We start from the raw sequence: 27653 nt of genomic DNA, 5'->3' as shown, positions 1-27653 counted from the left end.
TGCACCATCTAAAAACACCTACCCCTTTCTCCATCTACAATCATCACAAAGTGGTAGTCATCAGAAATGAAGCAATTTTTAACATGTTTCATTGACTAAGGCTTTTTTAAGGGCGTAAACATCTCTAGTTGAAAATATTCCACAGAAGTAAGCAATTTGTTGTCAGATTTCAGAACATTCAGCTGGAGACCCATTACCAATATTTTTGGTATATAAAAAGTGAATACCTTATGGGCTAATATTCTGTTTCCATTCCTGTTCCTTATTGTTGACCTAACATGAGAGTTAATACGAAGAGTGCATCTACCATCTTTGTTTAAATTGCAGGCAATATTTGTATTCAGAATGGTAGTCACAAACAAATAAGGGATTTCCAACTGATGATTTTTAGTGATTAGTCTCTCAACATTACTTTCCATATAAAGAAACCAACATCCTAAGCACGGATTTGCTATCTCACTAATTTCAGAACCTATTTTCAGAGCCAAATTAGATAAGGAGGGTTGTGCATGCTTGAAACTGGTCATGAAGCCATATTTTAGATCTGGTGCAAGCACAGCACATATTTACGATTCATCCTGATATTTTTAGGCCTCTATGCGCTTGAAAAATTAATCTCATATTTTTAGGGGTCTATTTTTTAGAATTCCTAATGACTGGATAGTTTTTAATGAAGAACAACTGTGGGAAGTAACAACCACGAATGTGTGCACAGCAAGGCAGTAAGGATGTGGACCTCAATTTCAGCAATTTTTAAGATATTAAACATGCTGGGAATTCCTGGAGTTGAAGTCCACACATCTTAAAGTTCCAGAGTTTGAGGAACACTGCAATAGGGAATAATAAATGCAGCATTTATTCTGCCAAAACATTTTTCAGACCATATTTTCTGCAATATAATCTAAAGTAGATTGTGCATTTTAGAAGTGTATTCAGGTATTTGTAATCTGAAAGTATCCTTAGGATAGGCAAATATTGACAGGCAGAACATATATGTACATAATTATCAAGTTTCCAAATATTTTGAAAGAAGCTTTAGATTGTGATGGAATGGGAGGAAGCCAAAGCCTTTTGCAATAGCTGCCTACTGTTTGAAGTCCTTCATTCCTATCGGAGCTGTAACAAGCAAGAATACATTGCCTTTCTCGGGAGTTGAAAGCTTCCGTAATTAAACCTCTCACCTTTGGGGGTTTCTTTTGTTGCCACTGGCAAATAAAAAATTGCTGAGCTGAATTTTGTCATGCCTCATCTTATTGATTCTAGTTATGTTCCTGAAGATTGTTATTACCTGGTGCAGATAAAAATTTCTCTAGCTCAGTTTCCCTGAGAAGTTCTTGGCTCAGAATATTTGCAGAGTATGTACAAGGCAACAAGAAACCCCAGAACTGGACATCTATCAAGAGTAACTTCCACATGTGTGGAAGCAAAAAATTGCTAAAATGTCATGCGCATGAGCATTTTCTGGTGAGATTTTGTTGATGTGCATGCGCAGGAAGAAAAAAAAATTAAAAAAATTAAATACAAAATATGGCAGCGCCTGAAGGATTGGCACTGGAGCAGTCGTACACAAATTGTGCAATTTGACAGCCGCTACCAGTGCACAGCCACCTACTGCACTGGAAGCAACCCATCCCTGAACTGGACATTAATCCTACTGGACACTGCCTGGCTCTAAGATTTCCTGTTATCATCTCCTTTGCGGTGATGTTAAACAAGGGCCAACTGTTTGGATGGCAGAGACACATGGTTTAAATGACTCTTGAAGAAGTGAAAGAAATACTTGGCTGTAACAGCCAAACATAGATGAAACTCTTCGGCAAATCACATACCCTCGTAGCCATTTGTTTTCTGGCTCAGCAGCAGCAGCTACAAGGAAGTTCACCACATATGAAATTTGGTGGCGCAGTGGTTAGAGTGCAGTACTGCAAGCTGCTTCTGCTGGCTGTAGTTCACCAGTTCAAATCTCACCAGGCTCAAGGTTAACTCAGCCTTCCATCCTTCCAAGGTGGGTAAAATGAGGACCCAGATTATTGGGGGAAATAGGCTGATTCTGTAAACAACTTAGAGAGAGCTGTAAAGCATTATGAAACAGTATATAAGTCTAAGTGCTATTTCTATACTCATACATATGGAATATGTAAATCTAATTGTATATCCTGGTAACTAAATTCTGAGTGTACAGAAACTGAACAAAGCTTCATAATCCTGATGGTAAAGCATTGTTCCAAATGTAATAACCCTATTAGATGAATTGCTTCTTAATTTCTCTTTCTACCTCTACAACAATGGATGTAGTTTTCTTCTCACTTATGTTATTGCACTATTTGCAGTCAAGTCTTAATAACTGCTGGTTCAGGCTGGATGACTGTGATTTAAGATACTTAAATTTTATTTTAAATTTACATCTAATAGCTCCCAATATAAATGATTGGTTCCCCTGTCAAACAACTTCAACTTCTGCACTTACTTTTATTTGCATTTCCTAATGGCAAAGAGTTTTGATGCTATGATTTTTAGCATTTGCTTTAGTATTTGTATTTTAAAATATGGAAGATCCTAAATTATCTCGGCTATTTGGCATCTTTGAAATATGGAAGATCCTAAATTATCTCGGCTATTTGGCATCTTTGAAATCTTTCATTAAAAAGTGAAATAACAAAGGATGGCTATTACAAAAGGAAATCAGGTAAAATAACTTTTCTGTGGAAGATATTTAGTTAATTCATTCTATGTATTTTATCCTTTCCTTTAAACATGCTTGCATTCTTCTTCCGTTGCCGATTGTTTAGAATATTGTTAGTTTTGGTTATTCTGTTCTATTTCATGTGCATCTCTGTGTACCCTTGTATCAGTGGCATTACTTGTGTGGAACAGGCTGCTGTTCTAGGAGTGTTTTCTTGGTGGATCACACACACACACATGCGGTAATACCTCCCCACAGAAGCCTAAGGAATATCTTGGCAAAATGAACAAAGCAGTTACCTCAATCCAAAGATAACATCTCCCATAAACACACTAGGTATCACATCACTTGCAAATGTGGGAAAGATTCGTACCATGTGAAACCAACTAAGTCAACAAAAACAAAATTCTATCTCTCTCAATCTCTCTCTCTCCCCCTCCCTCTCAGCATTAGAGATCTATCTGGTGTGTTGAATATCCATATAAAACCCCCAACAACCTGCTCCTATAAACTCCCCGTCTTCCCAATTCTGAGGAAGTTCCTTGGATGTCTTTCTGTGAGCCTGCTCAGTTATCTTTGTCTCCATAGTCATTGTAAAGAACACTCAGCATCTGTTCTTCACATGTTTTCTTCAGGTCACGACTCAGCTCCAGCCAATTGAATCCATATGGCTTGATCTCACTGTAGCGGCAGGCAAGGAATTTGAGCGTTGTACGCTGAAGACTGATTTTGGGCTCTTGTAAAAGGCCGTGGCACCAGCCACTTAGATCCCCAAGTTGGGAAAGGATAAGACCAGCTTTTCTGCAAAAAGAAACAATGGAAGGCTAGTGGATTTGGATATGGCAGCAATAAATTATAATGAGAATCATGAATGCGAAACACCGAGGCACCCCAAAACTTCTTTCTTGAACTCTGGCTCTTCATCAATACTTATGCAGAAGCTGCACTGGACTACACAAATCCAAACAAGCTGATAGAAGGCAAACAAGAGGGACAGATGAATCTGGCACTTGGCATCCATCTAGTGGTTGATAGTGAGACCATACATTGACCAAAAAAAAAAAAAAGCACCCAGAGCACCCAGGGAGTAAATTACTGCCCTGAAATACATTTTGTGGGATAACTAAGGGCAGCTTTTCCTGTACTTGGTGATATTGGTCAGGAAGAGAATTTCTGATGAGAAGATAGTCTCATCAATTTTAGATAGTCAATCAATTTTATGGGGTTGCATGCTAAAGCTGTAAGAAGAGTGGCATACAATAGCATGTTTCAGAGGCACATCCAGGGGCATAATGATTTATGCCAATATAGTTCCCTCCCAATTGTGGAGAAAGCATAACAAATTGGCTATGTGCATGACGCGTATATGTAGAGCTCTTTGCTCTATTTGAATTTACAATAAGGGTGGAGATATATTTCCATCTAAAACAAAATCTAATTTATCCTAGATTGTTGGAAGAGTAACAGACAGGGAAATTCCATACCGATCACCTTTATTTTGCAAAGAATGACGAGAAGAGATATACAATTTCAGATCCTTATCTGCTCACTAAGTTTGACCCTGGAAGAATATAATTCTGTTTGAGGTTTCATTTTCTGCAATATAAACACTCAGTTCTTTTGTGTCGCAACAATTCAATTAACTGAAGCAATACAAAAACCTGTGAACATGCTTCATCAAAGGCAAAAATATAATGGGTGATGAACATGAACATGATTTCCTCTTTCAGCAATTTGGGGTGGGAGGGAATGTTGGCCTCCAGCTGGAGGAGAAACGCAATAATATGAAAGGGAAAAATATAAAAGTGGAGCAATGATCCACCCTCTTGATTAAGCAAGAATTTGCAAACAATAGATCTTGGCAATCACATAGCCTATCACCTGCTTAGAAGTAGAGGCTCCATCACCTGATTTTGAAATTTTATTCTGTTCCTTTAGAGACCGCAAGAGCTGGAAAATAATTTCTTTTGAATAGTCCTAGTTGCTCAGCATGTCATGACCATTTGACTCATGGTTAGGCAATCTGAGATCATAGGGCTGCTGGTGACATACCCCTGTAGCATCATGGCAGTATGAGGTTTCCTCATTTCTGTAATGTTCTGAGTGAGCCAAGTCTGAATGCATCAGTAACTACTTGTTCAAGACTTTTAGCTAATCTTAGTATCTTGCCTCCTCTTAATTTATTTTTATTTTTTAAAGTTTTATACACCACCCAAATACCTCTTTGAAGGAGATGGGTATTACAGAAATGTGAAAAACAAACAAATGAATAAGATTACAATAGCAATTTCAGAAAGCCGAGAAAGGAAGGAAAGGGAAAAGAAGAGAAGGAGGGAGGGAGGGAGGGAAGGTGCAAGGAAGGAAGGAAGGAAGGAAGGAAGGAAGGAAGGAAGGAAGGCTCTTACCGAGGTCCCAGTTCATCCTCACAGCGCCAAGTGAACTCCCCAAAGCTTTCATAGTGCTGATTGTAGTGGTAAAGGACCCGATGAAGACTTGGGGAGCCCAAATCCAGCAAGGTATTATAAGCTGTTTGTTGCTCTTTTCCACTAGTGTAGCCATTAAAGAGGTTGTAGATCTTATCAGCTATTTCTGGTTTGGGGGGAAAAGAATGGATAAAATATGGCTGTACAAGGCTTCTGCACATGGTTCTGGTTAATAAATGATAAGCTTTCTCTAACACCTTTGAATGAGGCGAGATGAGGCAGTCGCTTTGGCTATTCGTGCAAGGTAAGTTAGTTACATTTGGTTTATTATCTGCATTACAACCCAATTTAATAACTTAATGGACCAATATAAATAGCGGTAAGCTGAACATTAGATGAACTTTCAGACTTCTCTCAGCCAAACTAGGAGAAATAATTGTTTTCAGAGCCTAAGTACAATTGATGCATAATCAGTTTTCAGCCAACGTGTTTACAAGGCATCTGCTTCATCAAAACATTTTGGGCCCTAATATATCCAATTGCTGATCCTAAAGTTCAGAGAGAAGACTTCTAGAGGCTGCACTGAGATAAAATTAAAAGATCACAGATTCACAGAAATAGAAAAAAAGTGGACAGGCTGAGGCTAAATTGTCACTGAGAAGGCAAATACAGGTCCAATAGCACATCAGCATGCAGAACTCCACAAGAAAATTACTCGTAATTGGAAAAAGGCAACAAAGAAAACCTTAGACAAATTATTTGTTTAGATGTCCTGGCTTCACCATGTTTATGTCAGGGATTGTATGATCTTTTTACATTTCTGACAAAAAGTGTGAAAAGGATCATATGGAAGAGATCTGAAGTTTTTTTCAAGCACTTTCAAGCACCCAAACCTCATTTTGTGGTTGAAACAAGACTTTTCAAAACTGTTCAAGAAGTAGTCAGGCTCTTCAACCTTTCTAAATTCTGGAACTTATACTTTTCATAGGAAATGCTGGGCATTTGGAATTGACTGACACAAAATGTACTTTACTCTTCAACTTGAAAAGCAAGTACCCTTTCCTCACATTTTTTCCATCTTTCCACCTGCTTTATCTCACACACTGAAATACCAGGGATGATGCCACATAAAGAGATCTTTTTTGGAAAAGCCAACAGCAAGCACTAAGCAGCTCTACTGAGAAGGAAGGAAGGCAGTCTAAAGTGGGTAAACTCAGCTTTTGAGAGAGTTGGTTTCAGACTTTTCCTGACTGCTTTGAATGCTGAAAGACTGAAAGGACAAAGCGAGAGGCATTCTAACAAGCTAAACTGACATTTATTCCACAATATAATAAAGGGTCAAGCAAAGGTGTATAATGATTCTTGGGCGCTATTCAGCAACCTGCAAAAAATAAAATTTCCTGTGGAAATATAAAGCCTGTCCTAATAAGAGCAGAAGAAGAGAGAGAGAGAGAGAGAGAGAGAGTAGAGAGAGAGAGAGAGAGAGAAAGGTAACACTAGGGAATCGAGATAATAAAAGGTGTTTTAAGAAATTTTTGCGAAACCATACATATTGATGGTGTCTATCTTTACATTCCTTTAAAGTATTAACATATTATTCAAAATAACACTCATGGCTAACAGCTAATGTGACATCCATTTTTAAATGGAGAGGCCCCCCCAAATTATAAATTGTTCTGCTTAGCGTCTCTTCTGGGCAAATTGTTTGTTTATGTTTATGTTTATTTAGATTTGTATGCCGCCCCTTGTATGGTAAAAATGATAAAGGAAAAACAACCAGCCTTGCTGAAGAAAACCAAGTGGATTCTGCAAAGTTAAATCTTGCCTCTGAAGTAAACATAGCAATTACCAAGATAAGAGGACCTGTCATTTTTTGGATTACTAACTAGTTTAAAAAGAGAGAAAACAAAAAGTAAAAATAAATGGGAAATTCTCAGTGGAGGAAAGTAACTAAGGAGGTCTTCAAAGATCTATGCAGGGGTTTGTTTTTTTAATTGATCACATTTGTGGATGATGCCAACTGCAGAGCTTGGAAACCCTTTGCCTTGCCCTTCCCTGCCCCTCTCCTCCCCTCCCCTCCCCTCTGTCTTTCTTCCTTCCCTTCTTTTTGCAAATTTCTTACCAGCTGGTTCAGCTGCTCAGAGAATATACTTATAATTTCTACTTATTTATTTATTTGATTTATAAGCCACCCAACTCCTTCTGGACTCTGGGTGCCGTACAACAATTTAAAACAATATAAAAACAATTTAAAACCCTTAAAAATAAATCATTCATATCCTCTTTGTTGGGGCTAGATGATATAGCTCACTGGCCCCAGGCCTGCCGACAAAGTCAAGTTTTCACGGCCTTGCAGAATGCCATGAGGCACTGCGGATCTGCGGGGGCAGTTGGTTCCAGAGAGCCGGAGCCTCCACAGAGAAGCCCCTCCCATGTGGTCCTGCCAACTGACCCTGTCTAGCCGATGGGACCCTGAGAAGGCCAACCCTGTGGGCCCTGATCGGTTGCTGGGAGTTGTAAGACTTCAGTAATTTGCTGTATTAAAAACACTTGATATCAATTTGTTGTGGTTGGCTCTGGCCCAGCTCCTGCCTCAAGGAATGTGAAGGTGGATGTGGGGGAAACATCCACATGCCACAGGCCTGTTTTGCTCCCGATAGAAGAAGAATTATTATTATTATTATTATTATTATTATTATTATTATTATTATTATTTATTAGATTTGTATGCCACCCCTCTCCCCAGACTCGAATCTCCTCTGAGGGGAGTTTGGCAAACAGCCCAGGAGAAGATCAATCATCCTTATCATCCCTGGATTCTGAACAAAAACCTATGACAGATCCACGCATGCGTAGAGTGATGCATAAGAGAGAACAACTGAAGGATTATTACAGGAGATAAGTGAGGCCACCTGTGGTTGGGTGGGGCTGCTGTAATTAGGGCTACAGTTAAAAAGAGCAGCGTGCTGATTTAGCCTCGTGGAAGTTTATCTGATTCATAGTTTCATCAAGATTGTGGTTTTGCTGTTTCCCTGTTCAAGATTGTGTCTGGACTTTGGAATTGGACTCAATTTCCCAGTTACTGGGTGAGAAATTGGATTGCATTTAACCTGTGCCTTGTGTGTACCAGAAAATCCCTTTGACATTTAAAAAGGGAGTTTTTTCTGCTTTTCTGTTGATAAAGAATTTTGGTTTTCCTTCTATCCTGTGGTGTGTGTCTTTTTGGACCAATTACCCTGTAATTACGGGCGGTTGGGACATGTCGGCAGAACATCAATTAATATAAACATATTCATTTCTTCTATTCTTCTTTTAGAGCTGAAAATCAATGGGCATTCATAAACATACAAACAAATATTAAAACCTTCCCATTTGGAGGAAAAATTTCCTGAAGGAATGAAATTTCTTCCTTTTCAAAGAATTCAATTTGTTTATAATTTTGTTATGTATGTAAAAGCATTTGGCTCTACTGCCTTGGGAAATGATCAAATTCACTATGTGTCACTAGATTCAAAAAAGGCAAACATTTTCACATACCTTTAAAAAAAATAATTACATAAGATTCAATATAGCTCTAATATTTGTGGGTGGAAGAATAAGCTTGTCACCCGAAGAACAACTTTTTTAAAAATAAGCTACTATTTTTTTAAGTAAAAGCTTTTTTTGTTTTTGCTTTTGTGTTTCTTATTGATGGAAAATTGTGCCTTATTTACAAACTCATAAAATTACCTTGGGCCTTGATATCATCCACGACTGGACAAGGAGTCTTCACTGTCACATCACTTGACCTTGAGCGTCTCCCAGTGTTATCCACACCCCAAAGTGTGAACCTGGAAAAAGAATGGACAACATAACCAGGGGTAAGTTATAAAGCACCAACTGGATTATATCACTTAGTATAATGACCTTGGGAATTTGGGAATGACCTTGGGGGAGAGAAGCTGCCTAGGAAATGAGAAAAGAGAGGCAAGACCCCCTCCCCTGCTTAATGATCAAAGAAAAAAGAAACATACAAAGGACCTATCCTAATGGATCAAACATTTAAAAGTGGTAATGGCAACTTTCAGAAGTGCAAGATTCTGTTGGCTTTACAATAAAGTAGATTTAGCTCATCTACTCATGTTGCTAGTCTGGTTTACCCAGGAAGCTGACCCCTAGATTCACTTAGAATTAATGCAGTTATTTTATTATATGGCATTTCACAAGTATTCTTCAATATGTGCAATATTGACCTTCAATATGTACCTATATTTAAAATTCCATGGACTGAAGGAAACTAAGGCTGTGCAAACCTTGTTGATCCAAAGATTCCTCATAAATGAAAGACTGTTAACAAGCAATTTCCAAAGTGATTAGAAAAACAAGCAGGTGAACTCATTGTCCTTAAAGGTGCTGACAACTCTCTGAGAAAAAAGATGACCTCCCAGAACTTTTAACTTGCTAGAGACCATGGTCTTGCAGTCTCCTCATGAGGAACAACTGTCTGGAGCATTTGTGGGAATCTCAAGTCTCTCCTCGTTTAGAGAGGAATTACAAAGAAATGAATTAGTTCTTTATTTCACTGCAGTCATTGCTAAAAGCAGAGCCATCTTCAGTTTTCTGTTACTTTCCTGGAAGTTGTAAACTAGAAAATCTATAAAAGTTCCTTTGCTCAATCTTGAGACTTTAGAACACCTTGTCAACAAAATAAGCAAGGATTCGAAATAAATCTGATGAAGATTGTCCCCCACTCTATCCCCACAAAGCTTATAAGGTACCATATTTTTTTCAGTGTATAGGATGCACCTTTTTCCTCCCTAAAAGAGACTGATAATTTGGGTGTGTCTTATATTTTGAATGTAGTTTTTTTCCCCCAGCCCTAACTAGCAGCTAACGATCTTCCCAGCTCTTACCTGCAGGCTCTTTCATTGTTTCTCTCTGCGAAGAATGTTTTCCAAAGACTTAGGTCTTCGCAGGGTTTTTTTTCATTACACTAACTTGCTCTGAGTAAGTTTCTTTCCAGCCCTAACCAGGTGCTAACAATGTTCCCAGCTCTTTCCGGCTTGCAAGCTCTTTCATTGTTACTTTCTGCAAATAATGTTTTCCAAACCCTGTCTTTGATTTTCTTTTTTTCATTCTCTATTTGCTCCAAATGTTTCTTTCCAGCCCTAACCAGGTACTAACAACGTTCCCAGCTTTTACCAACTTGTAAACTCTTTTATTGTTACTCTCTGCCAAGAATGTATCCCAAACCCTGTCTTTGTAGGATTTTTTTTTCCATTGCTTTACTTGCTCCAGATATTTCTTTCCAGCCCTAACCAGGTGCTATGAATGTACCCAAGCTCTTTCATTATTACTCTCTGTGAAGAATGTTTTCCAAGCCCTAAGTCTTTCCAAGTTTTTTTCTCCCATTGGTCTAACTTGCTCCAAATGTTTCTTTCCAGCCCTAACCAGGTGCTAATGATGTTCCCGACTCTTACCTGCTTACAAACTCTTTCATTGTTACTCTCTCAGAATAATTTTTAAGCCCCTAACCAGGGGATAAAATAATGTGCTGAAGCTGACCAGACTAAGGACACTAACCAGATGAATACCTGGTAAGCAGATTCTTTTCCCTATTTTCCTCCCAAAAAACTAAGGAGCGTCTTATATTCTGGTGCATCTTATACTCTGAAAAATATGGTATGCAAAGGCTATTATTTTATCAGCTCAAAGATTGTTTTGAAAATCTATTTATTGGTATTAAAACTTACATGTACATGGTGTCAGATTCCAGACAACGGATTATCAAGGAAATGGTTGAAGATGACTTGTCAGGCACCTGGGCTGGCATTGCACAAGGTGATTTCGCTCCAGAGATTATGTCATCCACAAAACTCAGCACCGTCTCTAGGGAAATAGGCAAGCCAGCCATTATGTGATAAAACTCTTACGAAAAGGAACAGGGACACAAAGGAAGTGGGGAAAATAAAGCCAGCTTTAAACTACAGTAGCCCAAAATCAGATGTCAGATAGTACGTTTTCTGACTAAGGATTTATATTAAAAGACCTAAGCCTTTGCAATATGCATAGAAATGAGCTGCAGGTAATAAAAGCTCTTCAAAGCCTGACAATGACTTTCAATGAAATGTATTAGTCATAAAAATGCTACCAGATTCCTCTGAATTTGAGGAAAAGGAGTTAATAGGCAAATAGTGCTTGATACTGGCACAGTACTTATTAATTAATTAATCTATTTCATTTTTTTCTGCCCCATTTAATGATAATCAGGATGACATTTCTCCTATGATCCTACATTCTTTCTTATTATCTTGAAAAAATATTGCTTAATAAGTTTCTTGGCATTTCTCTTCTCTGTATATATGCCTCCTCTAAGTTTAGATCATGGCAACTTCGGCCCAGTCCCATCCTCACAGTTCATTAGAGCAATTAATTCTCCCCCCAAAAAATTAGAATGTCACCACCACGCGGATCCTAACTCAGAAGTCAGAACAGATGACAGAACAGTATTATCTGCAAAACAGAATGCAAACTGGGAAATTTGGGATATGCTGAACATTTCTTCATTATTTCTTCTAGGTATTAGTAAATAAAGGGGTGTGTTCATTTGGTTTAGTCTGCTGGGCTAATTCTGAATAATTACAACTTTATTGTAATGCTATATTTTGTTACTAAAATCATATACAGAGAAAAAGAGTCTGCATTTTCCATAATTTGTATTTAGCTCCCCACTAAGTAATAATATTTAAAATGTGGTGGATGTTTGAAGAAAGAAAGGGAAACAGAAAGAAAACAAAAACATACTCAGAGCTTGAGTACGTCAGCAGTTTATTTCCTTCATATTTTATCTTAAGAGTCCTGGAAGATGGGTGGCATACAAATCCAATTAATAAAATAAATAAATAAAATAAGACCAATCTAACGGGATTGGGGACAGAATTTGATTTTAATTAAGGGGACAGAATTTGATATTAATTAAAAGGTTTTAATTGGAACCATTCTAAATACAATTTGGTTAAGCAATTTCTCTTCGAAGGATCAGCTGCACTCACCAGTTTCCACCTTTGAATGGTCCAAGCGGTCAGTGATCTTCTCCTGGCGAATTAGGTAATCCACAATCTGTACTCCAATTGGTGGCTCCGAGTGCTCCCATTCCAGCACCACCAAAGAACTGCTGGGCTCATGAACTGTGGATAACCTTAGCCTGCAAGGACAAGAATGCAAAACAGGGGTCAGGGAAAGAACTTTTTGTGAGAAAATCAGATTTATTTTGGGACAAGTCATGTATATAAAGGAGGAAGGGACTCCATTTAACTATAATAAAACCACCCTGTTAATAATAGTTAATCTAAAAAGGAATGTAAAGTAGTTTTTTAAACTGAACATGGGTAAAGGCTGAGAATAGCACATTACATGGTTCAAACTGACATTATCGCAAGCAGTGGCACAATATTAAAATATATTTGGAACATTTCTGGTTAAGAGTCATGTCTAATAGTGTGTTTCAGTGTGTTGAAACAGTTCCTTCGGTAAATTGATTAATTTTAGCTGACTTAAACTGATTGTAGTTAGATTAACCCACAATCAATTTCATGGAGCTTTGATGCACAAATGGAAATTTGAAACATCTTATAATGTCATCTAAAAGCAAAAGATCTTTTCCATTGTTGAATTTTATGCTTTTTTAATAATAGCAGTAATTTATCAGTATTGTGCAGATAATATTAAACTTCAGCTTGAACCATCAGAAAATCAGTTTTTCAACATAGACCTTTCCTTTGGCGAAGAAACCTAACATATTCTCTTGAATGATTCCAAAATAGGCTGGCATTTGAGTAAAATAGCTGTTACAAATTAATGTGAGTCAGGATTTATCTTTTCCAGTTTAATTTCTCCCTGCCTTGCTTTCCTACAACTAAAAAGGGCACAGTGACCCATTTAAACTGTTACCTAACTGTTACCTCAGTCTCTTTTATTCAGATTAAAATGATGTTTCCTGGCTTTCAATCCGTTTGGTTCTCTGTTTTTAAGGTGCAAGTAATTTTTTGTCTATCTTGTTGGGAATGCTGAATTATGCACATGTTTTTATTGTTTTTTCATGAAATTTGTAAGTAACTGAATATTGTACTATTGTAATAGAGCCACAATGAAATTATTCACTTACAAGGCACTCTGCTTTGGCTCCAACAAATTGATGTATTTTCTCTATAACAATTTCACCATGGTAGTGAAGTTAAAGTGTGGTTTAGGACTGGAAAGACTCAGGTTCAAATCTCCTATTTATTATAGAGGCTCATGGGGTAATTTTGGGCCAGTCTACCTCCCAAGATTGTGGAAAAATACAGTAGAATGGAGGTTCATTGAAATTGCATAACTGCACAGCAAGAAAATGTTTTACAAGAGAATGGAAGAAACTTCCACCATGAAGTTGGATGTAGAAAGCAAACTCTTTGATGAGCCTCCTCCCTCCCTCCTTTTAACCCTGCTACTCTTCTCCCATTTACTATACACTTGTTACACTCAGGGTCCTTTTAGACCCAGAGTATAAAAAGGTTGGTTCTATCTACTGGAATGGTCTTTTGCAATACCTTTTTCACTAATATACTAATTTGAACATTTCTGAACACAATGATATGAAAATTGAAGTGAAAAAAATAATGCTTACTTGTTTATTTTACTCATAAATGCACGCCCCCCAGTTTTTGTGAAATTTTGTTCATTTTCATCTAGATTAGGCTGCACAATCAGACTTTTTTGACCATCTTTGACATTGGGAAACTAATTTGAACATTTCTGAACATAATGAAATGAAAAATGAAATGAAAAAAGGATGTTTATTTTGCTCAGAAATGGGCCTCCCCACCCCACAGCTGTGTGTAATTATTTCACTTTATATATATGTAATGCTTCCAATTTTAAATTTTTTGAATATCTTTGGCCTTTGCATATTAATTTGAACATTTCTGAACATAATGAACTGAAAATTGAAATGAAAAAATTGATGCTTATTTGTTTATTTTCGAGTATAACACCATATGGTCTTATACTTGAGTATAAGCCTAGGTTGCTACCAGAGCTGTGGTTCCAGTAGCAAAGTTTGCTCAGCTTATACTCAAGTATAAGCCTAATCTATATAGAAAGTGAAATAATTGTCAAAGATGGTCAAAAAAATTGGAAATGGCAGGCCAATCTCTATATAAAGTGGAATAATTGCACACAGCAGTGGGGGGGGGGGGGGGTGAGGCCCTTTTCTGAGCAAAATAAACAAATAAGCATCATTTTTTTCATTTCAATTTTCATTTCATTATGTTCAGAAATGTTCAAATTAGTTTCCCAATGCCAAAGATGGTAAAAAAAGATTTTGCAGCCTAATCTAGATGAAAATGAACAAAATTTCACAAAAATGGGGGGGGGGGCTTTTATGAGCAAAATAAACAAATGAACATTATTTTTTTCATTTCAGTTTTCAAATCATTGTGTTTAGAAATGTTCAAATTATTATACTAGTGAAAAAAGTATTCAAAAAGACCATTCCAGTAGCTAGAACCAACCTTTTTATACTCCAGGTCTAAAAGGACCCTGAGTGTAACAAGTGTAACTTTTTTTGCCCAGCAAAAACTAAACATTCCCCCCCCCCCCCGCAAAAAACCCACCACCCTTAGAAAGAACCCCTCAAATGAGACAAAGTCATGGAATTTCACGTTTCAGATATGCAGGGGAAATTTTTACAGGGTCTCAAAAATCGTTTTGGGTCTAAAAGGACGTGACGGAAACATTAGGGTTAATCCAGCCCTTCAGTGGAAGCAGTGGCTTCAAGGGTCAAGAAAAACTCCAACTTTTCCATCTCCCTTTAAATACAGTGCTCTTTTCTGAAATGGGCCATTTCTGTCTTCCGCGGGGGAGGGAAGGACATTTTTGCCCTCTTCAGGCTCCTAGAAAGTCTCTGGAGTCTGGGCAGAGGGAAAAACAGGCCTTCCAGTCCACTGACTGGAAGGCCTCTTGGGGGATGGGGAAGGCCGCTTTTTGCCCTCCCTAGGCTCCTAGAAAGCCTCTGGAGCCTGGTGAGGGCAAAAACTGAGACCATTGTGCCATCGTTGGGGTCACATGCACATGCGTGTGAGTGTGGACCCATTATGGATGTGGACATGCATGTTCACGGCCCTCCCCACTCCTCCTGCTTCTGGCATGCAATGGCAAGAAGGTTAGCCATCACTGGACAAGGGTTTGAATAAAGCTTTTGCCATGTCCCTAAATGCAACTGAATAGTATTTATAGAAGAAAAACAAAATGGTCTGCTTTACTAATGAACATATGTACTGTAATACATACCGTATTTTTCGGTGTATAAGACGCACCGGTATATAAGGCGCACCCAGATTTTAGAGGAGGAAAACAAGGAAAAAAGTATTCTGAACCAAATGGTGTAGTATTATACTGTTTAATAAAATACCAGTGTAGCAGAATACTTTTAATAAACTTCAAACTTGACAGCTTCAAGACTTGTGGACTTCAGCTCCCAGAATTCCTCTCCCAGTCATGCTACCTTATGAATGGGAGTTGAAGACCACAAACCGTAAACTCGCCAGATTTGAAGACCAAAGTCAAGTTTCACCCAAACCCAGCTGATTTGACCCCATGACAGTCATTAAGTGTTGTACCTCATGATTCTTGACAAGTGTATCTTTTATTTTATGTACACTGAGAGCATATGCACCAAAGACAAATTTCTTGTGTGCCCAACTACACTTGGCCAATAAAAGAATTCTATTCTACTCTATTCTATTTTAAACAATATCCCACAAAGCAGAGAAAGAAAGTAGTAGAGAAAGAAGCACTGTTTATATGTTTCTGCCCTTAGAACAATATGTCTATCATCCAAAAAGATGCTAAAACATCTAGATGAAATGTTTTACTATTAGGCAGTGAATACAGATAACAGAACACTAAAAATCAAACTTAAGGAACAGGGGAAATATACTGCATTAATAAATAAAAATATTTTTGGCACAAAAATTGAAGTGTCAGCAGAATACTCTGGCCATTTTCATTTTTGACCCTTTTTGCAATTTGTATTAAGAATACCTTTTTACAAATAAATATTGAAAAAATGGAACAGCTTTCTGTACACTGAGAGCATCTGCATCAACGACAAATTCCTTGTGTGTCCAATCACACTTGGCCAATAAAGAATTCTATTTATATTCTATTCTATTCAATATTCTATCCTATTCTACATAGTATAGTATTATTCCCTATTCTAGTCTATATTATATTCTATATTATATTCTAGTCTATTTTATTCTATATTCTAGTCTATATTCTAGTCTAGTCTATATTCTAATTCTATATTCTATTCTAAATTCTAGTCAATCCTTTATTTTATTCTCTATTCTATCCTATTCTATATTCTCGTCTATATTCTATTCTAGTCTATATTCTAGTCTATTCCATATTCTATTCTATTCTATTCTTGATGTAACAAACAAATCACAAACAGCAACCAGATGGGAGTATATACACAGAAAGAGAGAAGTGCGAAGGATGCTCTAGTTGCTGTCAAAACTAGAGGCATTTTCTTCCTTTTTGTTTCCTTGGAGAGAATAATTGGATTTGTAATTGGATTTGATTGCTTATTTGTACCTCATGACAATCATTAAGTGATGTACCTCATGATTCTTGACAAATGTTTCTTTTCTTTTATATAGAGAGCACATGCACCAAAGACAAATTCCTTTTGTGTCCAATCATATTTAGCCAATAAAAAATTCTGTTCTATTCTATTCTATTCTATTGTAGCCAAGGTTGTACACATTTGTCCTCTGCCATCCCGGGCAGGTCCCTCTCCAGTCCCCAACAACTTCCTTTACCTATTGCAATTGTGTGAATAGTCTCATACAACAACCCCCCGCCCGCCTCTATGTCTCTTCAGTCTGTTTACACAAAACACACACACAAAAAAACTCAATATCCCCCACCCCCAGTTGTGCATCCCACCGACCCACCCACCCAAAGCCATGCAGGCCCTCCCTCCTTCCTGCCAGCTGGGCCTTCCCGTCTGTTCCCTCAGCTTGGCAGTCAGAGCCGCCCCCCGCCCTGCCAGGTCCTCCGCCTCCCCCGCCCATGTTCGCTGGGTGTCCCGGCTCTCGTTTCTCCGTCTTCCTTTGCAGAGTATAAGGAACTGAACATATTTAATAGCAATTTTTGTTAAATTTCTTTTGGCCATTGTGGAGCATTAAGTTTTAATAACATTTTTAAAATATAATACTTCTGTGGGTAAGAAAAATCTCCAATTGTAGCTCTAAAAGGTTTCTGAAAATATAGTTCAAGGTAAGAGGATTTTAAGACTTCATACTTCCCAAAGTCTGAAACATGTCGAAACCTGATCTGCTATCCATTCTCCTTCCTTATAGCCAATATATTTCCTGGCTATTTCCACCCATTTCCCACTCAACATTCTTGTCTATCAGGGAACAAGAAAGCCATTGATCCTGTCTGCTTCCTCTGGAAATGCAGATGTTCCAGGTGGCTCTGAAACATTGATTAGCAGTAGCTACACTATTTGTTACAAAGAAGAACACTTAATATGGCATTTCCCCGGAGAACGTTTAGCATGATCTTAAGTCTGAAAGGTTGAAGTTGTACACCTACACAGGGTGTGGGAGTGGTGCACAGGCTGGAAGTCCATCTGCACCAAAGGCATTTGAGTCACACCGACACCAGTCCTCAATGACATCTCCACTGCCTGAGCACCACAGGGAACTCATGGTGGCCTCTTGCAGCAGCTAGAAGGAGAGAAAGAAAAGCACAGAAGAAAATAAGGAATATGTGAAAAAATCCTCACCAAGATCAGCCCTGAAACTTACTCTTCATGTTTATAGAATGAGACAGATAGGAAGGAAATCCCGCCCTTCTATTTATTTCTCATGGTGATGATGATGATGATGATGATGATGATGATGATGATGGGGATATGTCAAGAAAGGTTTCTGGTTTGGGCAGTAATCATTCCTAGAGGCTCGTTTGGACTATTTTTTCCTATTTATTTCAATAGTGTCAGAATGACTTTGTAATTGGAGGCATAGACTGATCAAAAAAAGCTAAACAGTAATGAACAATGCAGTCTAAAGAAGAGTTCTAATCCTGATCACTTAAACTTGAATAAAAACATTTGCACAAAGGTTTCTTTCATTTTTGCTCATACAGTGTGTGGACTATTGGATTGTGCTGTCAGGAACTGGCGGGGCGAGGCCTGCAGGCACAGCCCCATACCCTTTACCTGAGTTCAAATGTCTTCACACTTAATCACACACAAATCACACTTAATATAGAGCCACAAACCTCAAAGAAGGATGAGAGCATTGCTTTCTGATTTCACTTCTGGAACAATTAAAAGAGGATGAAAACATCGCCAGCTATTGCAGGGATGCTGGCAATTCAAGGTGAATAAATAGAAAAATAAAGGAGGACCAAGTCATTGGGAAATTTGCCATCCACTTTAATTCCCCTGTTTGCACTTTAAATGTTTACAGCATCTGACTCAGGTGTATAGGAATAAATTGCTACATAGCAGATCAGTCTCACTGGGCATATTGAGCTTGCTCTAACTTGAGTCATCGCCTTTTCAACACACCTGCTCTCTGCTGCAATTCTTTCCACTTAATGTGTTTATAATACTTTTCCTTATTTTCAAGATTGCCACCATATATCACAACGATTTTCAAGTCATCCCAATATTGTTTCCATATTATTGATAGTATGTGGTGGTTTACCAAAGACTACATAATTAGTTTTCATTTTTTTCATTTCTTTGCGTTGTATTTATGAACCCAAACTAATAAAACACAGATACATAATTTAAAACATGGGGTGTGGGGAGGGCCATGAAACAATAAAGAGAAGAAGATGTGATTCAATCTCTGTATCTGAGCAAACACACACGTAGTTATTATATGGGAGACTAGTACATTACATAATTAGTTCATGGTTGATCTAAGAGATTTAGCCATAGTGCTGTACATAAGTTTTTTTAGTACAGACTGGCAGCAGAAAAAGTACATGAGAAGGACAGGAAAGGAAGATTTGGCGCTTAACAGACATGACACAGAAGCTTGGAATTATGGACATGGTTTCAATTCCTGGCTTCTTCTTGTGGATGGGGTGATTGGGTGGATGGGATATCTTTCCAACTTTTGGGGACTTGAAAACAGACTTCATTACATCAAGTACTTTGTGAGCTGCTACATAGAGTTTTGAAGATTCTATCTCAAAGCATTATGTATATTTGTATGCATGCAGATATTACCCACTGTATTATTTTCTACCCAGGCAGAGAATCTGTGTAAGCAGACGTTCCTTTTCAGTTGGCCAAACAAATCTTAGAATTTTAAAAAAAGGAACAATGTTAAGGAATTACTGCAGTTCTGCAAAGAGGATCAGTATACAGGAATACAAGGAGATTAAGGAGCATTCATAAATATCCTGATGCTGAATATTAAATAACTCACATTTGATGCTGTTTTGAGTCATTATGTTTTTTAAAAATGTCATGGTATGCCTTCCTGCATGGCTTTTTCTTCTAACTCTTCTTTGCAAACCATCTAACTAATTTCAAAATTTGAGATTCCCAGAAAATGTTATGGGATATTTATTTCTTTTTATCTGTGGCTAAAATGCTTCCTTTCATCACTATGAAATCACTCACCTTCTGAGTCTGATTATTGATGACCAACTCATAAATGGGTGCTGCTTTTGTGACTTCTAGGAGGATGGGTTCAGCCATGGCATCTGGGCTAGAGGTCACATGACATAAAGGACAGGAGGAGGGGCAGCGGCCTCTGCTTTGGCACTCCATGCGCACCCCAGCTGCCATACGCTTGGTCCCGGATTCTGACAAACTGGCAATGTACTCTGGAAAAGTGAGGACCCTGGGATCTCGCTCACGCTCTTCAGATTCATCTGATGGTGAATTACCTGCAACAGATACGACTGAATAAAATCAGGAATCAATGAGGAATAACTTTTATTACAGAGCCCTACAAATCTAAGAGAAAACTGCACATGTAAGGGTGTGTAAGCATTCTACAGAAAACTGATATTTTCAAATTAGGCTTCACCCTATATTTTAAGCTTCTACTTGTTGTGGTTATGTTGTTTTGCAATAACAGATTTTCTATTATGACCTTCACTCTAATTTGGGAGCAGTACCTGGCTATCTGGTTAATGATGCTTGTAATCTTCTGTTAGATATAATTAGTTCACGTTTTTTGGAGTAAAGTTTAAATGTATCAGCTTATTTTTCCTTCCCACCACAGAGGAAAATATGTACAATTATCTTAGCATTTCCTTATGTTACTAACCTTCTAAAACCATTGTACATCATCAAATTCCTCTTTAAATTCATCCCTTTTAAAAAATATCATTAAAAGTATTACTTTTTTTCTGTACACATTTTAGAAAGCAGTCCATAAGCAGTTTATGAACATATATCATCAATTCAAGATTAAATGGCCAGGACTATGATGTCATTTCATTCTAAAAAATATTCTTTGCTGAGCAATTTATGATTTCTCTTTACTTATCTTTAAAAATTAATTCAAAGTAAACAAAGTTCTACAAACAGTATACTCAGATCAGAAGTCTTCAAACTTGGCCACTTTAAGACTTGTGGACTTCAACTCCCAGAATTCTCCAGCCAGCAAATCTGTTTGGAGTATTCTGGGAGCTGAAGTCCACAAGTCTTAAAGTTGCAAAGTTTGGGGACCCATACTCTAGATAGTACTCATTCTCTGTTAACAGGATTTTCTCATTCTCTGTGGAATTGGATTTTAACATAATATCTTTTTAATGTGATAGCAAACACTACACACTACTAACTACACAGAGATGCTTGAATTCTTAAATCAAAAATGGTAGAAACACAACACTCCTCAACTAGATCTCATCTTTGCTGGACATGTTTACACTTTATTTCCTGTTTACACAAGCAATTAAATCTGCATTTCCAGATTTAGTCATTTTCAGTTGGCGCTAAAGAAGCTTCTTGGAAGAGAAGCAAAACGTCTTCAAAGGAAAACCAGAAAGCCCAGTTGTCTCTTGAAAAAGCATCTTTGGACAATCATGACCTGGATGATTGAGAATCTCCATAGACATGCAGTTAAAACCCTCCCAATTGGCAAGAAAGCAAAATATGAAAGTTAGATAGCAAAAGGGATAAATTCCACACCCATTGTTCTGGTCAGCCTGAGAAAGAGAAAAGTTGTGAAGACAGAATATTATCTGCTACAACCAACTGCATCTATTATGCACGGAAATGTTTCTGATGTGCTTTACTCTGAGAGAGAGGTATTTTAAAACAATGACCAATACACAGGTCTGCTTTTAAAGTGAACTATGGAGGAAAGCCAGAAAAAACTGTAGAGATATGATGGAATATAATCGGCTGGATTCCAGGAGGGAGGGGGCACTTACCAAGAATAAGAAAAAACTCAGTCCAGTTATTTGTGTGAGAGAAAGAGGGTGAAATCAGCCCCCCCCCCCCTTTACAGTTCTGAAATAATACGGTAGATACAGATAGTAAAGTGCTTAGTCTGAATAAGGCAATGCTTCTCACCTATCCCGATTTCTAAGAAGTCAGCAAGGGGTGTGCATAAGTGCACCAAAGTCCCTTCCATCCCCTGCCCTAATGTTTCTCTCTTACTAGTAACATGTATATAAATATTGTTATATCTTTGCATACCACCAATACGTACTTGACAAAACAAATGAATGAATAAATAAATACAATTATTTTCTGTTACGGCCCCCCCAGGAAGAAGTAAACATTCCACATGCCCCCAACTGCCCACTACAACTGTATCGCGGCCCAGCCCGCCTGACCTGCCACCCCCAAAATAGCATCCCACTGTGAGATGCATGTCCTACCTGACACTTGCACCCGTATCCCCATCCCATTCCTCAGTGTTGTGTCAGCCTGTTCTGACGAATTTGAGAAGTTTGATTGGATTCGCAAGATGTTTTATTTTAGAACGGGCTGCCCTGGACACAATGCTGAGGAACATGATGGAGGTACTGGTACAAGTGTCAGGTACTCCCTATGGCAACCCCCCCCCATGTTCCCTGGGGTCATGCGCCCTCCCAGCATCGCACCATGGCTCCCCGGGGGGCCCGCCGCACTATTTGAGAAGCAATGCGGAAACATTAAGGACCTCAGCTTGGAACAAAGATCTCATTCTTTGGTGTCACAGGAGCCAAATGCACAAATATTCTAAATGACCCATATTTGCATTATATAAAATTTGCTCATGAGCAGAAGGTGTTAAAGAAGCCAATGAGTTGGAGGAAAAAACCCAACAGCTAAACTTGCTTATTAGGTGGAGAGCAACCTAAAGTGAAGCAGGGCATGGTCTGGAGAAGTATGCTGAAGAGAAAGATGAGATGCTCTGGGAGCTGTCTACCCAATGTAGATGACCTTGATAGAAGTCAGAGAAGACGGAAAGTGACAGGATTATCAGAAAAAGAAAGTCAGCTGTCAGCCTTATTCTCTGAGGGAAAAAATGCTATCAGAATCTGTAAGGCCTCAATTTCCTGAAAGCACCATGGCAAGCTGAAGCCTTGTTGGCTTTTGCTAACCAGCAAGATAGCATTTGTGAGGGGAATCGCTAATGGATACTGGATCCAAGTCAGTGCAATATCCCCTGATCAAAGGAGAGATATCCGAGATTGTTTACGGCAGGGGTCTCCAACCTTGGCATCTTTAAGACTTGTGGACTTCAACTCCCAGAATTCCTCAGCCAGCTTCCTCAGGGATTCTGGAAGTTGACATCCACAATAGAATATAATTCTTTATTGGCCAAGTTTGATTGGACACACTAGGTATCTGCCTGGTGTATATGCTCTCGTGTACATAAAAGAAAATATACATTTATCAAGCATCATTAATGATTGTCATAGGGGTCAAATAAGCAATGAGGAAACAATCAATATTAATAAAAATCTTAAGTATACAAGCAACAAGTTACAGTCATACAATTATAAGTTGGAGGAAACGGGTGATAGGAATGATGAGAAAAAAAACCTAGTAGTAATAGTAGTGCAGTCTTAGTAAATAATTTGAGTGTTGAGGGAATTATTTGTTTAGCAGAGTGATGGCATTCAAGAAAAAAACGCCTCTTATGTCTAGTTGTCTTGGTGTGCAGTGCTCTCTGTAGCGACATTTTGAGGGCAGCCTTAAAGTTGTAAAAGTAACAAGTCTTAAAGTTGCCAAGGTTGAAGACCCCTGGTTTATGTGACCTAGACAGCTGTTCCTCATAAGTCCTATTAGAGTTGGGCGGCAGATAAATCCAGATAGATAGATAGATAGATAGATAGATAGATAGATAGATAGATAGATAGATAGATAGATAGATAGACAGACAGACAGACAGACAGACAGACAGACAGACAGACAGACAGACAGACAGACAGACAGACAGACAATAGAAACTGCTATTTTGATGGTCAACTTATATATGCAGAGATTGAGAATTGGGACAATATCAAACAGACATTTGCAAACACAAGTGTGTGTTTGATATTTGCAGACATGAAGCTTGAAGTGAACCTTTTATCTTTAATCATAATTTTTTTGGATTTTTTTTTATTTTCCTTTTTTCATATTAGAGCAATTAAAATCCTTCAGACCGGCATGGCTTTACTATATTCATCGGGTGAGTGTCTGCCTGTTTAAAAGATGATGATCTAAATTTGATTTTAAAGGTTTTTAAAAATGTATGATTTTTTGGGACTAGGCAGCAAAAAAGTGCTTAGTAGATGGGTTTTGTAAAGTTAATAACAGATTAAGAGGCCAAGGGATTTGGGATTATAGTTCTGAATTATTTAGAAGATATATTCTAATGGGAAAATGGAGATTGCTTTCAGGGTTTTTTTTTTAATGGTAAGGAGATCTTGAATCTGGATACTAGACCTAGAGAGAGAAAAATGGAGCAGAAATCTTAGTGCAAAGTTTTGAATACTTTTCACCCATGTTTTTGGACAGAATGGATCAAATGCTTGACAAAACTGACAGACTGTTTTCTAATGAAGATTATGCTTTATTTAGAGATTGTGCTGTTAACATTGTTTTTATCTTCTGGGATGACTCAGGAAGTTACTTTTTTTTTTGTCCTTCTAGTTCTTTCTCTTTCTTTTTCCTCTTTCATTCCCATTTCATTTTTGTATTTTTCTGTTTATTTTTTGTAGTTTCTACTGATTTTTATTCTTTTCATTTAATTTCTTCATAAAGTTATTTGAAAAAAGAACCTGTAAGCCTTTAGTTAATTGTCAATTAGAAAGTATGTAGAGACTAGAAATAGAACAATACACTCAAAATGATCAAGTACTGAAAAAGGAAACACATAATATTAAGAAATACGGGGGGGGGGGGGGGGTCAATCTCCTGTCCACAATGGCAAAAAACTTTACCCCATTATTTTCAACTGGGGAAGAAGATGTGGGAAAGCCGGGGTTTGCTAAGGAACATGACTTGAAAAGCAAAATTAGGTAATAAAGATGAAAATATAAAACATAATTTTGCACTGAGCAGATCTTGAGAAACAATAGAACCCCCCCCATCATAGTGACATTTGAAATTTAAAAAAAATGAATTTCTTTTCAATTAACAGAATTAGAGAAGTATTTTATGTAACTTTGATAGAATCTAAGAAGGATACAGTAGTATAAGTAAGTTAATTTAGTGGCTGTCCTATGAAAATTCATGGAAATCATGATTAAGAATAACAATTCATATATAATGCTAAGAGCAATCAGTATCTCAGGTGCAACAAATGACACTATTTTCATATTCCTGGGCAGTTCTACATTTTTTTTTAAAAAAAAGATTACATAAACAGATTATAGTCGAACTTTTTAAATTCTTGATTAAACAGCAAATATAGTAGATAAGAGGGGTATTTTTATACAATTTTCATATAAATTTTATGGATTCTTTCCTGGGGTTAAAAAGCAAGAATCAAAGACTACAAATAGGTAGACCAACTTTAAAGTGTAAGAGGCAAGATGGTATTTTCCCATTTCCCCTACAGCAGATTTTTTTAAAAAAAAATTTAAACAGTTCATAAATAATCTGAGGAGCAAAATTTATGGATGACACTAAGAACTTTCTCAGGGTCCATTTTCAAGCGTTTTCAAAGCAACCTCCTTAACCTAGATAAATGGCAAATATAGTATAATGCAGTAAAAGTAGTCCCTCTTTAGCAAGTGCCTCATTTAGCGAAGATGGTGATGAAAATAGAACTTTCGCCATCACTGCCCTAAGTCATTCAACTATTGAACCTGCCCAGTCCCCAATCATCACCAAATCCTCAACAATTGCACTTCCATCATTTAAGGTCAGTCCAACAGAATCGAAGGTTCGCTCAAGCTGCATTAAGCGCTCATGTTGGAATTCTACTCAAGAAGAGGACCATTACAACAAATATTGGAATCAAATCCCCCTGTACTTTCTAGTAATAGAAGGGCATCCCGAAAATATTTAAATTCAGTTGGCTAAAAATTTCTGGTGCAACAGCTTCAATAAACTTGCTGCTAGCTTAGTGACGGTTTTCCTCCAGCTCAGTGTACAACCTTCTCTCTACAGTCGCAGCTAAACTTGCTTTATATGATTCAAAAGACCAGACATGGATTGGATAAACTCTATGTGGAAAATCTGGGGTTGGCTGAATGCTAACCTGGCCATTGTTTTCTGAAAATTAAATAGATACATGGTGAACAAGTGGCCATGGCTAAGACAATGATTTAATTTGATTGGATGGCATTTAAATTTAATTAGATGAATCAAACTTAATTAACACAGTTAATATGATTACACTCCATTTAGTAATATCTCCAAGTTTGTCTCAGTTTAAAAGTTCTTAAAATGATTGCATAGTCCTAATGACCTTGATTGTGCACTTCAATTAAGCCACTACAATGAAACAATAGTAGCTTGGAATGATTTATGTCAATGCTTCACAGAAATACTTCAAATTCTGCCAGAAACGTACACCTGCTTTTAATGAAGCAAGTTGTACTAATTTACAGAACAGAATGTGAAAAGAAAAAAAAATGATTTCCATAGAAAAGCCTGCTATTAATCTAATAAACGCTAGATGGTGCTATGAAGTCACAGAACACACCAAGTTTGAAATCTCCTATCAGATGTCTAATGGGTGATAAACATGCATGTTGCAGTTAAGCAATGATCCATAGAATCTGAGTTAATAACAGGTGGGTTATAAGTATGCAGTCTAGGCAGAAAAAAAAGAGTATTCAGACATTCCATAAGTACTAAATAATGTATTCTTCTACAGAGCAGGGGGTTGGATTCAATAAACTAAGTTAACAATTCGCAGGAATTCTGCACTAAAAATGTTGCATATATGGACTAATTTCAGTTCCAAATAATATTTTTACATTCTCTGTTGAAGCCCCATAATCCTTTGAAATGATATTGTACATCTGTGCTTTTTGAAATGTACTCTAATGGGAAGAGAATGCAGCAAAGGCAGCTTCAGCAAGAGCTTTCAGAATTTGTTGGTTATGGCCGGGGAGACCCTGTTGTACTGTTATTTTTTATTTACCCCACAAGTGTTTTCTAGCAATGCAGGGCCTATCGGGTTCATTGTCATCACCAATAGGATTATTATAAAGGGAAGAAAGAACAAGGGAAGGAAATAATCTTTTCAAAATTGAAAGAAATTTCAACAGACTTCTTTGAGTAAGGAATACATAGCCATTTGTTCCTGTCTCTGTATCTGTGTCCCTTATTTTTAAACATCTTTCATCCTCTTTTAGGAATCTATAGAGAAGAGATCCAGTCAGAAGCTGGGAGTTAATGAGAAAGATAGAATCATTATCAGGAAAATAGTCTAGCCTCAAAAATAGTGCTAGGATCAAGGCTACATTACTGAAAGGATCCAGGCTAAGACCAACCCAAACTTGACTCTCTGGATAAATACAGGATGCCAGAATATGATATAAACCCTACCAAAATAGGCAGGGTTTATATCATATACTGGCCTCCTATATGGTTGCAAAACCCACTGCATTTTTCACAACTACATAAAAGTTCATAAAATATTAATCCAGAGGGCTTTGAACCTAATATGGTAGATTTCTTAAACAGATACTGATTTCTCTTACTAATGTCTATCTTTAGATTTATTCGTACAATAGAGGCAAGGAAAATTGCACCTCTAGAGATTTGTTATTTACACTCCTTCATGGACATTAAAACAACAGTTGCAAGTCAGGCTGACATAGTAGAGTATTGCTCTTAGGTATAGTGGTAATCAAAACAGAGCGCAGAGCAATAATACAGCGTGTGTATTATTTAAAGACTGAAGATATATAAGGTTTTTTTTAAAAACCATACTTGCTCCTACATCAAGTAGACCCTTCCATTAGTCATCTTTTGGCTTGTAATTGTTGACAATTCTGCAGTGCTGAGAATCGGTAGGCACATTGCCATTGGTTGGATGCCCTTCATGGCACTGGACCAGAATATCTCCGAGACCGCCTTCTGCCGCACGAAT

At 37.6% G+C, this 27653-nt stretch overlaps 1 protein-coding gene across 1 annotated transcript in view; it reads right to left on the bottom strand.

Annotated features, from left to right (window-relative positions):
- ASTN1 (astrotactin 1) overlaps positions 1-27653 on the bottom strand; it is a 182590-nt gene that overhangs the window by 1328 nt on the left and 153609 nt on the right. The window contains exons 15-21 of the mRNA XM_070749042.1: positions 19787-20055; positions 17734-17867; positions 12138-12289; positions 10839-10974; positions 8836-8936; positions 5089-5272; positions 3306-3484 (exon numbers count right to left, since the gene is read on the bottom strand). Coding sequence (XP_070605143.1) covers positions 3306-3484; positions 5089-5272; positions 8836-8936; positions 10839-10974; positions 12138-12289; positions 17734-17867; positions 19787-20055 — 1155 coding nt within the window. The remainder of the gene's footprint in view (positions 1-3305; positions 3485-5088; positions 5273-8835; positions 8937-10838; positions 10975-12137; positions 12290-17733; positions 17868-19786; positions 20056-27653) is intronic.

This window comes from Erythrolamprus reginae, chromosome 3, assembly GCF_031021105.1.
Source record: "Erythrolamprus reginae isolate rEryReg1 chromosome 3, rEryReg1.hap1, whole genome shotgun sequence".
NCBI classification, from domain to species: Eukaryota; Metazoa; Chordata; class Lepidosauria; order Squamata; family Dipsadidae; genus Erythrolamprus; species Erythrolamprus reginae.
The sequence above is the reverse complement of the archived record's forward strand: the minus strand, read 5'-3'. Positions and strand labels throughout refer to the sequence as shown.